The sequence below is a fragment of the Egretta garzetta genome, unplaced genomic scaffold, assembly GCF_000687185.1.
Source record: "Egretta garzetta isolate BGI_Z169 unplaced genomic scaffold, ASM68718v1 scaffold79, whole genome shotgun sequence".
In the NCBI taxonomy this organism is placed as follows: domain Eukaryota; kingdom Metazoa; phylum Chordata; class Aves; order Pelecaniformes; family Ardeidae; genus Egretta; species Egretta garzetta.
The window spans coordinates 1,963,199-1,978,766 of record NW_009260791.1 but is presented as its reverse complement, the minus strand read 5'-3'; the positions used below and the strand labels follow the sequence as shown (position 1 = coordinate 1,978,766).

General features: G+C 45.1%; 1 protein-coding gene across 1 annotated transcript in view; it reads right to left on the bottom strand.

Annotated features, from left to right (window-relative positions):
- Positions 1-5,745: 5,745 nt before the first annotated feature.
- ALKBH1 (alkB homolog 1, histone H2A dioxygenase) overlaps positions 5,746-15,568 on the bottom strand; it is a gene marked incomplete at its 5' end in the record, with an annotated part of 21,932 nt that continues 12,109 nt past the window's right edge. The window contains 4 exons of the mRNA XM_009646576.2: positions 5,746-5,756; positions 8,245-11,395; positions 11,916-12,109; positions 13,252-13,342. Coding sequence (XP_009644871.1) covers positions 10,972-11,395; positions 11,916-12,109; positions 13,252-13,342 — 709 coding nt within the window. The remainder of the gene's footprint in view (positions 5,757-8,244; positions 11,396-11,915; positions 12,110-13,251; positions 13,343-15,568) is intronic.

The following is a 15,568-nucleotide window of genomic DNA, read 5'->3' as shown; positions in this document are numbered from 1 at the left end:
CAAGCTGTAGCTTGGGAGAGGTCCCCAGGCTGTGTCTGGTGGTATAAGTGGGAGCTGAGTTTCATCTTTTGATATTGGGTGACACCTGGCTGTTCTGTAGCAGAGGAGTTAGCAACTCAGCTCATTGCTCGTATCTACCATGCTCCTGCTATGCTATAAAATGAGTCGCTGCTGTCCTGGACTTCTGTTTCCTTGCGATCAGCAGGGAACTGAGCCCTCCTGCAGGGTCCTACAGGGTGCTTGGAGCAGAAATGGAATTGGGATTGATTTGCTATAGCTACCTGCCAAGAAACATGAGCAGCAGGGTCCAGTCAGGAGCACCAAATGACCTGACCACCAGCTTTGCATGAGCTGGCACTGCAGAGAGGCACGCAGGCTTCTCCTTATAGATCTGCTTCTCGGGGACGTTTTTTCCCCAGAGGCAGAAACAGAGGAAAATGAATGAGACGGAGCTGAATTTATTCCTTGTTCATGCCAAGGCATAAAACCAAAATGCATCCAAGAATAAACTGTACAAGAGCTGTAGGCAGGTGTTGTGGTGAGGCTGGGGGAGTACTGGGTGGGTATGTCTTTTGGCAGCTGTCTGAGCATGCGTGATTTTGTGCTCCAAAAGCATCTTATGCCTGTGCAGCAGAGGGGCCTGTAGTTGCAGGAGCAAGAACTGTAAGCCTGGCTGGTTATATAGAGGCATAGGTGATAGGAGGGGGAGAGAGCTGAGGGGATGCGTATTGCTCAGCACATGTGTTGTGTATCATATGCAGGCCGGGGTGTTGCACAGCGGGGGGCGTAGTGTGTGCATGGGCTGCGGGCGGGGGGTTGCTGTGCCGGTGGGTGCACGGCAGCGTGCGGCCTGTGCTGCGCGCCAGGCAGATGTGCAGGGAATGGCTGCCTGTAACCACACAGGAGGTTACTTTGCAGTTAAATGAGGCGAAGAATTACCATGGTGACTGCACTCTCCTCTCCCTGCCAGATGCCAGGCTCCCAGGCAATATTTGTGTGTTAGGTTCTAAAAGCCCCAAACTCACTCTCCCTCTTTTGAGAATGGGTGAGGACCATGCTGCCCCATCTCCAGACAGGGAGAGTGGTAGACACTGGGATATGGTGGTGGTTTCAACACCCTCCATCTTTCAGCAGAAGGGGGGCCACTGTCTGGGTACCTCCTACACTGGTGGCTGCTGCAGTGCAAAGACAGAAGGGCTGCGGTTTGAGTTCCTGTGATACACTATGGTTCTTGCACTGTATGTCCACACAGTGTCCTCGGTGAGGTCTGAGCTAGTTGCCGGTTCTTAGGCACCTCCTGTGTGTGTGCAGAGAGCTGTCTGTTGGAAGACCTTGCACCCATGCTGCAAGAGAGGTGCTCTAGGGAGCACCACGGCAAACAACTTCAACCCTGGCACCACCAGGAACTCAGAGCTCACCAGCGACAGGTACTGCAAGACTCCAAGGATAGAGAGAAGGCAAATGGGCACCAGAACATAAAGCATCCTTGTACCTAGCGTATTCACGCTTGCTGTTAGTGCCCACACGGAGCATGTTTTCTGTTCTTACTCCATTGGATCAGATCATGCCCTGTGCTGTAGCCCCTGGTAAAGAAAGTACAGCTGCATCTTTCAGGTACCACAGGACCTAAGGTGCATTCCTCAGAGGCCTTACTTCTTTCATCTTCAGAGGCCTTATTTCTTTCATCAGCTCTCTAGGCCATATAAATCATCTCTCTCCTGTGCTCTCAGTTAAAGGTTTGGGGAGATGGTTGCTTCACAGTCTGTGGGGAAAACTTGGAGAAGGAAAGGCTTTGTTGCCTAAAATATTTGGAAGTGCTTGGTTTGGGGTGACCACTGATGCATCCTGCACAGACCCAAAAAAGCTAGAAAGAACAAACCAAGTAGATCGTCACACTGGTCCCATAGGCTGAAGTGCCACGGGAGACTAGAGAGGTGCTGTAGACCAGCAGGTAGGTCATCATGTCACTTCTGCTGCACTGGAAGATTGCAGACATGCAGAACGCAGCTTGAGGGAAAGGTCCAGTGCTCCTCCTCACTGATGTGCCCTTCGCAGCCGCTTCCCTTGAGTACTCCTCTTTTCCCTTTAAGGGTTTTTGTTTAAAGCACAGAAAAGCATGCTAGACACTGACAAACAGGTATTGTCATCTTGTAGAGGGCTGGCAAAAGAACAAATAGCTGTGCTTCAGTGGAGGTGAAGCAATCTCTCCACACAGCAGAGATTTGCTAATTTGCACGGTCATGAGGTCACATTGGAAAGATATTTTTAAATGAAAAAGCAAGGAAATGATGCAAAATAGATTTGAGCATATTCCAGGAGATAGTTAAATTTTTCATAGTGAAAACCAATAATAGATCAGTCTGTGTGCTATGAACATCTCATCACAAAAATACATCACGGGAGGCTTCTGCTATCTATTCTTGGCTGAGCACTGACCTTGGCTATTAGATCTCAATTAAGCAAGTATGTGACTAATATTTCTCTCTCTCCCACTTTTCTGCTGCAGAAAATAATATTCAGTGAATCAAAAACTGAGTATCTGCACGCTTACTCTCCAGATGGGACCCATGGTTTCTCAGTAGATTCCATGTCACCTGAAATAAACCAGTATTTCTTGTGTGAATTCCAGGGAACGGAAATATTAAAGATCTGTGGAGCCAGGGATTGCAACCTTCAGCGCTGAGCAGCCTCTGCTGTTCCAGAGCAGCGTACAGTGATGCTTGCAGCGACAGGGGAGGGGTGAGAAGGCCACAGAGATCAGAAGGAGCATGCCATATCTTCACTTCTTTATGCTTGCTCACCCGGGATCCTTCTTTAACTTCTCTCTTATCATTTTGTCCTAGGAGAAGGGAAGTAGTGCTAGTGGATTAGACAAGGGTAGTGCTAAGACTGTGCAAGCCTTGCCTTGCTGCATGACCCCTGTGCAAGCCAGGAGAAGTCTGCAGACTGGTTCCACCTTCAGTCCAGGTAAATGCTGAAGCATCAAAACAGTGTGCCAAACTCAGGTCTCTCCTTGAGCACAATCACAGCATGGGCCAGGAAGGGCTTGGAGGAGATCATACCCCTACACTCATGTTCCCCATCCAGCAGCAGCTGTCAATGGCAGGAGCAGCCGCAGAAGCCGTTTGTTGGAGAGGTGTGCTCCTGCTATTGACAAGTGAGGACAGGACATTAGGAGGGAATGAAGAGTTCTTTCTGCCAGCTAATTATGTGTGTTGCCTACAGTTGGGGTTCAGGCAGGGAACAGGGGACAAGGCAGCGCCTGAGCTACAAAGACGGAGGAGGCGGTGGGGAAAGGACATTTTTGTTGCACTTGTTCTGGCACTGCTTGGAGGCGAGAGGAAGAGTGAGGGGAAAAAATGTATTGTGGGCAAGGGCACACTATCTCCTACAAACTGCAAAGAGATGCCACTTTGACAGCAGTGTTGTGATAGAGCAACGTCAGCATGAAGAATAGAAGACAGGTCTCCTACGTGGCAGAACAAACCAAAAGGACCTGTGGCATGTTTTCAGCTGTCTGGGCTGAAAAGGGGCTTCTCTGTGTGCAGCAATCAGCTGGGTTCAGAATGGCTGCTGATTATTTGCAGTAGTGCAGCTAAAAGCTTCCTGACCCCCTGTCACAGACGGCTGACATTCAGCACTTCTGCAAAGTCAGGTTTCATCATAGCAGTGAGAACAAGCCGACAGATTCAAAGCAGTCATTACAAGGTTGGTGCTGTTCTCTGGCAATCTTTCCAGGTGGTGGCTACATTTGACAAAAGGTCAGACTAACATCTGACTTGAAACTTAGAGGAACACTGTCTGAAAAGCCAAGGGGGAAAAGGCCAGTGTATATGAAAGCGTGCTGACTGGAGCGGCAGAAAGCTCTACCTAAGCTTGATCTCAGCCACTGGGAGAAGGTAAGCCAACGCTGGATCAATTCTCTCTGTTCTAGAAAAGATGGGACATGCTATGCAACAACTGGGAGTGAGAAGAGTGTTATATCTTGGTGCTCATTCCACATTCAGTCTATGTTTGTTCCCTTTTCTCTGCCTGCCTTGGCTGTGAGCAGTAACACTTTTTCTTCATTCTTGGAAGAAATTATTTCAAACTTTTTTTGTTACTGCTACTGCTAAGAATGTCTCGATGCACCACTCGGGTTTACTTTTGTTCAGCTCCATTCCATGATTCTTGGCTCCACAATCTCAAGATTTGTCTAAGGAGCCATCCCCTGATGAACCAGCGAGTCTTTCCAAAATTTAAATTCTGTCTGAAACAAAGCTAACTCCGAAGCTTCAGCAACAACCAACACCTCTGCCTGGACTGATTGTTTTTAAGCGAGAATGGTGCTTTGAAAGATGAGTCTCCTTTCCAGGCTGTGTGCTCTCCTTTGGCTCCTCCATCATTTCAAAATCAATAGCTGTCTCTGATTGGCCCCCTCCCCTCCAGACCCTGCTCTTTGCTACCTCATTTTGGTTTTAATTTGCCACAGCAAAATTGCAGTCATTTTTCCCCCATCCTAATTAAGAAACCCATCCGTTAAGGAGCAAGAAAACAAAAACAAAACCTTCTTATCTACGCCCTTAGCACAGAACAGAGACAGAAATGATTGGTGAGATGATCACCTCTAGAAAGCCAAGGCCTTTATTGATTCTTCTGGCCTTCCTCAGTAAATACAGAATGAGTTTTAAATTCACCTAGATGGAAGCTAAAAGCTAATGCAAAGTGCTGACTTCCCAACATCAGAGAAGAAAGAGGCAGTATGTCTTCTAGGCTGATTCACTTTTTTACTCTCTATACATAATTTCAATGAGAATATTTGGAGAATGTTTCGTTGTACATCATAGAATCATAGAGGTTGGAAAAGACTGTTAAGATCATCAAGTGCAATCATAAACCCAACACAGCCAAGTCCACCACTAAACCATGTCCCTAAATGCCACATCTATGCGTAAGTGTGACTGCCACCTCACCTTACTTCTGTTTCAGTTTCCCCACATTTTGGTACCAATTGGCCTCACTCCTGACCTTTCAGGGGGTAATGGTCCTGACCTACCTTTTGGAAGAGCTTTGAGATCATGAAACAGATTAGAAAAGCTGTATTATGGGCAAGTGGCCTCCTTCAGCCCAGCCAGCAGCACCGGGCACTTGAGGTAAGGAAATGAGCACAGAGTGACAGTGAAGGAGAGCACAAACTCAGTGCTAAGATGTGTGGTTACTGACACAAAAAGGGAAAGGCTACACAGAAAAGCTTGGCTTGGGGGAGTGTCCGCTACACGTGGGGATTTTGTGGAAGAGGATATTCAACAGCACCATAGGAGAAGGTCAAAGGCAGAATAGTCCCTAATGACTTGGGAAAAACAAGATGGCAAGGTTAAAACTTTCATTGTCCAGAGGAATAAACATTTCCTCTATTCTGCAGAGAGGGAAAGCAGGCTTTTCCAGACTTTATCCCCTCCTTCGTTCTTGCCCGGTACAGCGGAAGTGATAGATACCTTCTGTGATGCCTATCTGAATACAAGCCCTAGCTGCGAATGAAAATCATATCTGGCTCCCTGTGGTACTCCGGACACTTATCATCTTGGAGAGATAAGCATTTGGCTGATTAACCTGTTCAGAGTCCCTGTGCAGTCAGCCCCTCCTAAGGGGGGGTGTCATAAACTTAAAGTAGCAGGAACCAGATGGGGATGATGCTCACTGGGCTAAAATTTCTCTGATATTTGAGATTGTTCCTCTCTTGACTGGGATCCCAAGAGCAAAACCCTTCAGAGCAGGACCTGCTATGACAGTCCAGACGAGTCTGCATTAAGAGCGTAAAAGTAGGCATTTGAGCCTGGCTTCCTAAGGGAATAAGGCTTGTGTTCTCATCGTCTGTGGATGTGTTAAACTCTGTGTGCCCTCACATTCCTGTCCAGTGACTTTGAAACCTGTCGGTCTATTGCAATTAGATTTGATAGATGGCATAAATTTCACAGCTAATTAAGTTCCTGCAGGTTTAGTAGGTAGCCAGTTAGAGAGGGACCCTATAAATACCCCAATTCAGGAAAAGGGTGCACTGTGCATGTATTAAACACTGGAGAGATCACATGGAAAAAATCACTTATAAATGCTCAGCTAGAAGAAAAGCTTCAATGAGAGCTCACGGTTTTTCAGGAACATAAATCCATAGGGAACCATGGTACATTCATTCTGCACCTCACAAAACTTCTTTTGTTTTATTGTGATTTAGATGGGAGGAAAAAAAATATGTAATTTAGGAAACACTGTAAAAAAACCCCACAGCCTAAGATCCAGTGGATTTAAGTGGATCTGGTGGACCTAGCAGGTTTAGGAACTAGGATTCTGTAGTCCATTTGTTGTTGGCATCCTGTCCATAACAGAAAGCAGCACTAGCAGACCAAGCACTGTACCACCTGAAATAGGAAAAGGTGCTGAGGAGGGCTAGCGAGCAGAGTCAGGGGCCCAGGGGACATGATCTATGGGGAAATGTTGCAGGACCTGCAGCCCTTTCATGTGGCACAGAGGAGACTGAGGTGGGCCCGGTCTAACTGTAGGCTTCAGTTATTTGAAGGAGAGTTACAGAGACAGTGGAACCAGACTCCTGGTAGTAACAGAGGGTAAGAAAAAGGCAGAGGGAATGGTTAGAAGTTGTATTTTGGGAAACCCAGACAGGACGCAAGGCAAAATTTCTTCAAAAGGTGAGTAGGGCAGCACTGGCATGGGTTGGTGAATGAAATGGTAGTCTGCATCATGGAAGGTTTCTCAGTCTCATGCGGGTAGCTCGTTGGCAGCAGTGCTATTCCTAGGGGGAGGCTGGACTAGGCACCTGCAGAGCTCCCTTCAGCCACTGTTTCTGTGGTCCTTTGGCTATAGGTATCAGATGATGCAAGGAAACAGCTCGTATGAGCTAAGCTGTAACTTGCACAGTGGCAACTTTTACCTCACTTCAACTTCACCAGAGTGTATGCGAACATATTCTTAGTCAGTGTTTAATTCTTTGTATGGAAAAATGCTTTTATTAAGGTCTTTGTGATTACCATTTGCTAAATATAAACAGCAGAACTTATTTTGTACTGTGCTAAACTTGTGTCAGCCACATCTTGTGCCTCTTGTGCCAGATCTATAGCGTTATGCTACAGATTGTTTTCAAGCAGCTTTGGTTATTAGGATTTACAGAGGCATCAGCAGACTGTGGATGGCTGTCTCTGTTTTTTCTCTCCAAGTCTCTTCTTGCACAGAGATTATCCAAAAAAAGGTCTTTTACATATAGGTCTTTTGAGGCTCCCAGCAACTTACTTTTCTGGATCATTAATTTCTGCAGTCCATGTACTTCTGTTAACTTTTTGAGGCAATGTGTTCAGATCCAGGCAAGTTTTATGATTTCATCAGAACTAAAGTATGCTTAGAGCACACTGAATTATGGCTCAATTAATTTTGCATCCCAATTAAATGGAAGACAGTCTTGTCACCGACAAGTCTCTTTTCCCTGTTTAATCTACCCTGGTTCAGGTGCGGTGCAGAGAATGAGAATGACTTTCATGAATAGATGAAGACAGGTCCAAACTCGTCTACACTCCGCAAGACGTAAGCTGGCTTCAAGCTGGACCTGTGGCCACAGCAGTGAGATACTGTGCTGCTATCTGGGTACTCCCTATCTACCAGCTTCTTCCCTGGCTACTGGCTTCTCCTGCCTACCAGCTTGGCAGAGCACGTAGCATAAACAGAGGAGCTTAGGTGCACCCTACTGCTATCTATAGAAATATCTGATGTGGAACAATGAGGAAAAAATGTCAACGAGCTCTCAAATAAAGGAAAAATACCAAAGATCAGAATCATTCCGGCAGCAGGCATGGCTCTAGGGACTGCTTTGCCCCTAGGTTACTACCTGGTTGACGTGCAGAGGGTGTGCAGTAAATCTGCTTTGGGCACTAGCCAGCAGCCGGGTTTGTTAACACTGAACTTCTCCAGCACAGCACTCTCAAGATGACTGAAAGTTTTAAGTTTGTACAGGCAGTTTCCTCTTCTGCTTCCAGTATTCATCCCACTGTGCTTTGATTCTGATTTAACTGGAGACTTTATTTTCTCTTTACTTTTGATTATAAAAAAAACAAAACCCCAGTAATTGTTTAAGCTCTGTTGGACAGTTACTTTACAGATCACATAATGAACAGGGTACACATGGTAAACAACATGCTTCATTTCCAGGTGGCCTGGGATTAAACACATGATTATCTTCCTGTAATCAACTCATTACATTAATAGGACGTCCTAGAAGATGGCTGCCTATGCCATCCATGCAATTTTGTGCTTGTGGCCCTCAGGCAGTGCTTCTCCTTTAGAGGAATCAAAAGCCAGAGAGATTCTCTCAGCATGCACCTATATGAACAAATATATGTTGTACCTATAGATATAAAAATTTGATCTGTGCTATGAAAATCCTGTTGTGCCATCATGAACCTGAACAAACGAGGTGCAATGTCGCAGGCCGAGAGCTGTGCAGAGTGGGTCAGCGGTTCCCAAGCCTTCTGCCCTAGAAGGGCAATTAGCTAAGTGCCTCGCTGGGTGCAGCCCTAGTCCCCAGCTTCTTCCTGGGGCTGCTGCTGCCTCTTCAAAATCGTGGTCTGGAAGCATGGTTTACAGAGCCCGCAGAAGTCCTGCGGTTTACTCATTTGTACTCCACTCTTCTGTGCTCACAGAACCAATGCTCCCGCTAGGCTGGCAGCTCAGGAAATTCTCGCCTCTTGGAGTTGTTTCTCTTTGTACAGAGGTGACTCTCCCTCCCTCCAAGTCATTTCCCATATGCCTATTTCTAGGGCAGGGACTTCTCATTTTCTGGGTGTCTGATGCAGAATTAGATCAGGGCTGTCTCTCACTCACACTGGCATTAAACATCAAGCTCAACTGCAAGCCAGTAAGTCAGCAAATTCTCAACTCAGTCACAACTAAACATAAGGCTTCAGTGGACTGGATGCTTCCCATGACCAATTGCCATCAGTAGTTTGCAGCATTTACTACAGTTTCAAACTGCAGAGGATAAACAGTATGGTTTCTTGACCTTGAATCACAGGAACAGTTGAATCCTGGAATAAATGATTGCTTGTCATTTGTTTTATATTTGTGAGGAACTCCAGACATAAGAAATGAGAACCATGGACTGTAAACCTCAGCCTGTGACTTGAAGAAACCAGCTCCAGCTCATAACCACCCAGTGCCACAGCTCTGTCTTCTCTCATCTTCAGTGCTGAGTGAGTTGGCAGATTTTTGCTTCCTTCTCAAGAGTGAAGAACACAGTCTGCCTTCTCACTGCCAGGAAAACAAGTATTCCTCTCCCCTTCCCCACCTTCAGGTACCACTAAGGCAGCTTTGCTGTTTTCCCAGCACTTTAATCAGTCAACTTCCCTGTCTGGTCATGTTGTAAGCTCTCTGCAGAATAGTATTCACTCTCCCAGGGCTCAGTTGTAAATGCACCAGGCCTAGCATACAGAAAGGATGCATTTCTGGCATAGAATAAGATATTAAAACCCCCATCTGATTATTTTAGACATTAAATTACTGCAGCCCTTTGCAGTATTATATAAGGAATTACTTGCACGCATACACTCCTTCACCTGCTATCAAATAAACAGACCAGACACTTCCCCATGAGGAAAAGATGCCACATACATATTAAATTGGACTTTGATCCTGCAGGCAAAACAACCCAACAGACCCCAAACTGCCCATAAGCAAGGGAGCCCTGCAGACACGTGCAGGGCTCCTTACTGGAGCTGGCAGATGGCAGAGGCAGGAGATCCAAAAGAAGGCTGGAGGGAACAGCACAAGGGATGCAGCAGCATTAACAATACACTGAAATAACTAACAGGGAGAAAAAGAAAAGAAAATAGCCAGCCCCAAACTGATAGAGATCTTTAATTTAAAAACCGAGGAAGTTTATTCAGTGGAAAAGTGCAACAAAATACCCCAGGGATAGTGCATTCCACTCCAACAATTAAAATTGCATTAAAAAGCAAATAGGAAGGTCTGAGCCTTACGGAGAACTGGCACAAAAGCTAGCGCTTTTCTTTGTTTCAAAGTATTTATCTTTGGGTGACAGAGATAGTCACTGATTAATTTTTTTTTTTTAGGTACTTAATTTACAACTTCAGTGCTTCTACTTGCAAGTCATTCTGTTCCTTGAAGATGCTAGCTTGGGAGGACCATTATCTGCAGGCACTTGAGAGGGGGCAGTTTGGAAGGAACAGAGGTGTAGAGCTCAGTCACATACTTACTGCTGGGAAGAGGCCCAGCTGGGAGCTACTAGATATTCTGAGTAGATATTGCCCCCGGTTGTTTCCCTCTAAAATCTGAGGTATGCAAAAAAAGCCCAGTTCCACTCCCACAAGGATTTTCTGCTGCAGCTGAGGGGGTGCAAGAAGGCAGAAGAGGAGCAAAGGACTACAGCAAGCTTACAGCAGGCATTGCTCGAGGGAGCTGCTAGTCTCTGATCACTGAACCGATGTTTGCTGTAGAGGCAATTCTCTTGGAAATGCCACAGGTAGGTCTCACCCCCAGAGCAGCCTGTTCTCCTTCATACTTGTTACTGCACTTCAGCTGAGCTTTACAAGCCCAATAGGATTCTTTAACACATAGCAATTATGTATCTTTTGCTAGCACTTTCTGTTCAATGACATAAAAATACTTTATGAGCATCACTGAACCAAACTTAGAAGTTCTATGATGTATGGGTATTTTAAAGGGAACCAAGTACAGTAAAGGTCTGCAACAAAACAGCAACAGATTTAATCTCCTGAGTCCCAGTCCTGAACTTCTCCTCCTTTTCCTTTTCAAGTCTTTCTCTCCCCCAACCTATTTCTTACAGCAAGGAGGACAACACCTGTTCTGCAGACGTTTATTAATCCCAATACAGACAGGTGATTTCTAGTATGATTACATGAGTTCCCAATTCCATACAGAGGGTGCCTGTCCAGTCCACTTCAGCACAATCTCCCAGTCTCAGCTATCCATATTTGGTTTATGTCTCTTGGCTCTGCTGTTCTCCTGATGGTGACAGTCTTCAGAGAGTGCTTGGACCTCTCCATTTGTCCCAGATTCCTCTGGAAATTTCTGACCCTCAGCCAACACCTGCCGAATAGTCATATTAATGCGGGAAGACTGCAAGTACTTGGCACAGACCTGCCAGTCCTCATCAGAGCTGTGCTCAATGACTGAGCCAACAGGAAGGTCTGAAGGAAGTGCTTGGTCCAGGCACGATGGCAGAGCTGTACCCTCAGGGTTGGGGAGGACCCGGGGCACAGCATGGTACAGTAGACGGCTGAAGCCAGACATCACCATGATATCTCCACTATGCATGAACATTGCTGTTGGGGCATCCTCCCGTTTCAGGCCCCCAAGCAAAAAGATCGAGGATTGCCCAAAACTACAGATGATATGAGGACAGAGAGAGAAAAGAAAACAAATTCAGGTAGAAAACAATTATATGTACAGTAAGAAAACATTAGCAACTAAATCATTTATAAAAAAACCCAAAAAACCAAACAAGAAAACCAGATGGACTCCTAGTAACAACTTTACAATGAGAACATGGAAAACAGACTAAGAGGCCTGGTTCAAGGTAGGCATGGTGTGAGCAGTTGCCCTGCTGAGGTATTCCATCCTTGCCTTCTAGTACCCAGCTGTCACTCTGCTGCTTTAGAACAGAACTGTGCTCTTTGCAAAAGAGCTCTTCCACTCCAGGCGCCACATCCATGCTACTCAAGCAGTCTTCAAAGAAAAACCTGTGCCCTTGAGCTATAGCTTCCTACCATTCAAATCTTCAGAGAGTGAAGATCATATACCCAATTAGCAAACTACCTCATACCAACTTCCTATAACCATATGCAACCATAGAAAAAAGCCACCAATCCTTCCACAACACTCGAGTGCTTTCCTTGACTCACCTGAATGATAAAAGGGGCCGAGAATGGTCTAGTTCAGACTCATCTACATGAATTCCCAGTGAAGAGTCAAAATGATAGTAGTTCAAGATCCCTGCTTGAGCTTGGAAACCCCGGAACCCGCAGGCTGCGGCCACTTGTTCTGAGAGGAATGCAAGGTCTGAGGGGAAACGAGTGTGGTGATTTGCTGAGTACTTCTGGAGGAAGAGAAGAGTGGAAGGAAAAAAACCCAAACAAACCCAAAAAACTCACCCAGAACATCAGAGCAGCAAATACAATTGGAAACAAACATTGAGTGAGAACTCAGAAGTTTAGTTGGTAGTCATGGATAAGGACGTTGTATTAGCCTGGAAAAGGACTACAACAAAGGCAGAACCACAGCAAGTTTACCTCTTACCATTTAATTCGGGGCCTGTGCCAAGACTGCCAGAGATTCAATTAATCATTGTATCTGGGTGGCAAACGTGAAGTCAGTAAGATTAGTACCTAAGGTTAGTAGTAACATCCTGAGGATCTACTTGGCCACTACCTAAAGCTGCCAACAGAAAGACAGTTTTGCATCTCATCAACAGAGTTCTGAAACAAGCATCCTTGTTCCTCCTTTGAAGAATAAAGACAAACAGGAATTAACTGCAAACCTACTTTTTCTCTCTCCTGTGAGTGATTCAGAGAGGACTGGAAGGGAATAACCAAGTTTTTATTAAGGCCACCCAGTAATAGACTGACCTAGTAAATAGAAGGCTGCAAGCAGATTTGGTTAAGTATCTGCAATATACTGATAGGACTGCATATTCACTCTGCCATCCTCTCTCAGCCTCCAATTGACTCAGTCTTATGAAAACGTTTATTTTGGTCAGGAGCCCCAAAATAGCTGTTAGTTGATGAGACTATACTATACTGGTTCAGACTCTTAAGTTCAAAGTCACATCAGCAGCAGTCTCTTCCCGCTCTTACTCACCCCTTCAAAGAGGGGTAGTTTCTCAGAAGTTGCTGTCTTCAAGCACTCAAGGTAATTCTCACCTTAAGTAGGTAACGATGCTTTTGTGACCATCCCTTTTGGTAGGGTAACCTATGCTAATCCTGAAATAGTCACAGGTCTAGAGCTGAGTATATACTACCATATTACCTTTCAAAGGAAAGAATGAAGCAATGGACTTTTGCTGTTAAATCCTTCACAGTAAACTAAAACAGATTAAAATGTTCTTACAAGTATGGTTTGTTACAGCCTTTCCTCAAGACCGTCTTGTAGGATCACAAGCATTTTATTCCATGATACCCTCTTCTGTCTGCCATTCTAAGTGCTTACAGCTAAGAAAAATGGAGAACTTAATTTCAATACCTTAGTATCCCAATTATAATGGTAACCAAGGGTCACCCAGCGCAGCTTCTCCAACAAGCTTCTGGGCTCCCGTTTACTGGAACCTTTCCTTCTGCAAAGACAAAATGGAAATAAATAGGGTATGTGTTCATTTCCAAGGGGTTTTCTGGTAGTGCAGCATACAGTAATGAGATTCACTCATCCATATGACAGCCTATTAACGCCATCAATGCTAAATTTTTGTTTTCAAGTGCCATTATTTTTTTCCCTCTAAAGACCTTGAAAATTCAGTTTGTGCAATTTGTGCAAGCTATACGGCCTATTGCCAACTGCTGTCTGTTTGAGAGCTTGTATTTTCAACACAGTACATAACAGATTATCAGATGGAGACAACACAATGAACTGGTGCAGATTTAGAAGTCAGAATTAAACATGTACCACTATTTCAGCACCTGAAAGTGAAAGAACAGAATCTGTGAAGATCTAAAAGCTGCAAATATGAAGAAAAAGTATTCTAGCCACTTAATGAAAAATGACAAGAAAGGAAAATGCTTTGCCTGACAGTGAAACATATCAAGCTGCATAATACTGCAAAGGATCATTAGTTCTACTGCTTGATACTCTTACAAGAAGTACTTAGGATGGGCCAACTCAATGTTCAGCAAGAAGCAAGACTGCTCTAGCTATGACCACATGCTTCTTGTATTGTCAAGAAGTCTAGATTGCAGGTGTCTCCTATCCAGGCTGCTACGCAGGACAAAAATCCGTTCTTCTCAAGTGACAACCCTAATGCAAACAGACTCAGTGGTCTGAAGCCACACACCAATTTACCATTCTTACTTGAAGGTGGTGAAGGCAGGAAGAGACCTCAGGGATGGGCTTTCACTATGGCCTACGGAAAAGTCCTTAAAAAGTTATGAAGGGTATTACTCTAGTAAATCAAATCAAAACATGCTAATGACAAATACAAAAAGGGAAGTATACATCTATCTTCTAGTCCACTTATTCCAGCAATTTCAGCTTCTTATCTCAAGCCAAGTCATGTGTTATGGCAAAGAAAGAAAGAAAAGGGAAATGTACTCAGAACATCACGATAAACAGTAGCACCAGATGGTTTCTCATTTACAGCCTCATTAGTTCAGTAAGACATGCTCTCTTTTACAAAACAGGATTCATATTTGTGTTGCCATGGTCAAGTCTCAGCCAAGTATCTGCACTTAATGTGCATTTCTATCTGGATACACAACTTGTTTCTGCCCTTCACCTATACTGTACTGACAGCTCCGAAGCTAAACCAGGAACAGGAGTAAAAGGCCAGTTTCTCTAGCTTTAATAATTTTTCATAGCTCACTGATTATTGAAAGAAAGTCATCTTTCCAATTTCCATCTTTGTCATACTGTAATAGCAACTGCAATTACCATAATGCAGCAACACAGTAACTTTCACATATGTGCTGCTCGGAACAATTTATGGAGCCCACAAGCAGGTGACACAGCATTTAGAAAAGGGAGAGCCTGCAACTTGTTCCTCTGCATCTTTCCATTGACAAACTTAAATGTTCATATTTAAACATTTTCAGCACATGCCTTTTGCAAGTGCCCATCTTCTTTCACTACAGTGATAGAGTGTTTGTGCAACAGCAGGAACCTCAATATGCTCGGTAGGTGCTTACTCCCAGAACTTGGTATTTTGCATGTGATTTGAACTAGATGGGCTTTAAACTAGATATGAAGGGGGAAGGGGAACCTATCGGGCTTGCCAGCGACAGGCTAGGGGATGAAATGCAAGGGTTAGAGGGACTGGGGGCTAGTATGAGCCCTCAACACATTGCCCAGCCGTGTGCCAGGGGCGCTGCAGTGACGTTGAAGTCTGGTGGAGGTGAGCCAGAGGCTCCTGAGGTAGTAGGGGCCAACAAGGAAAAGCCCATGAAGCACCTCAAAGGAAACAAGGGGTGTTCGGCTGTGAAGGCAACGAGGCCGACAGCTCAGATGAGATGCCTCTATACAAACGCACACAGCATGGGAAACAAACAGGAGGAGTTGGAAGCTATCAGGCTGCTAGAAAGCTATGACCTGATTGCTATTACGGAAACTTGGTGGGACGAATCCCACGACTGGAATGTAGCTATTGATGGCTACAGGCTGTTCAGAAGGGACAGGAGAGGAAGGAGGGGTGGAGGCATTGCCCTGTACATCAAGAAATCATTACAGTGCAAAGAGCTGTCCCTGAAGAATAGCCACGAGCAGATCGAAAGCTTATGGGTAAGAATCAGAGAGAGAGGCAACAAAGGGAACCTGGTGGTTGGTGTCTACTACAGGCCACCAGATCAAGAGGAGC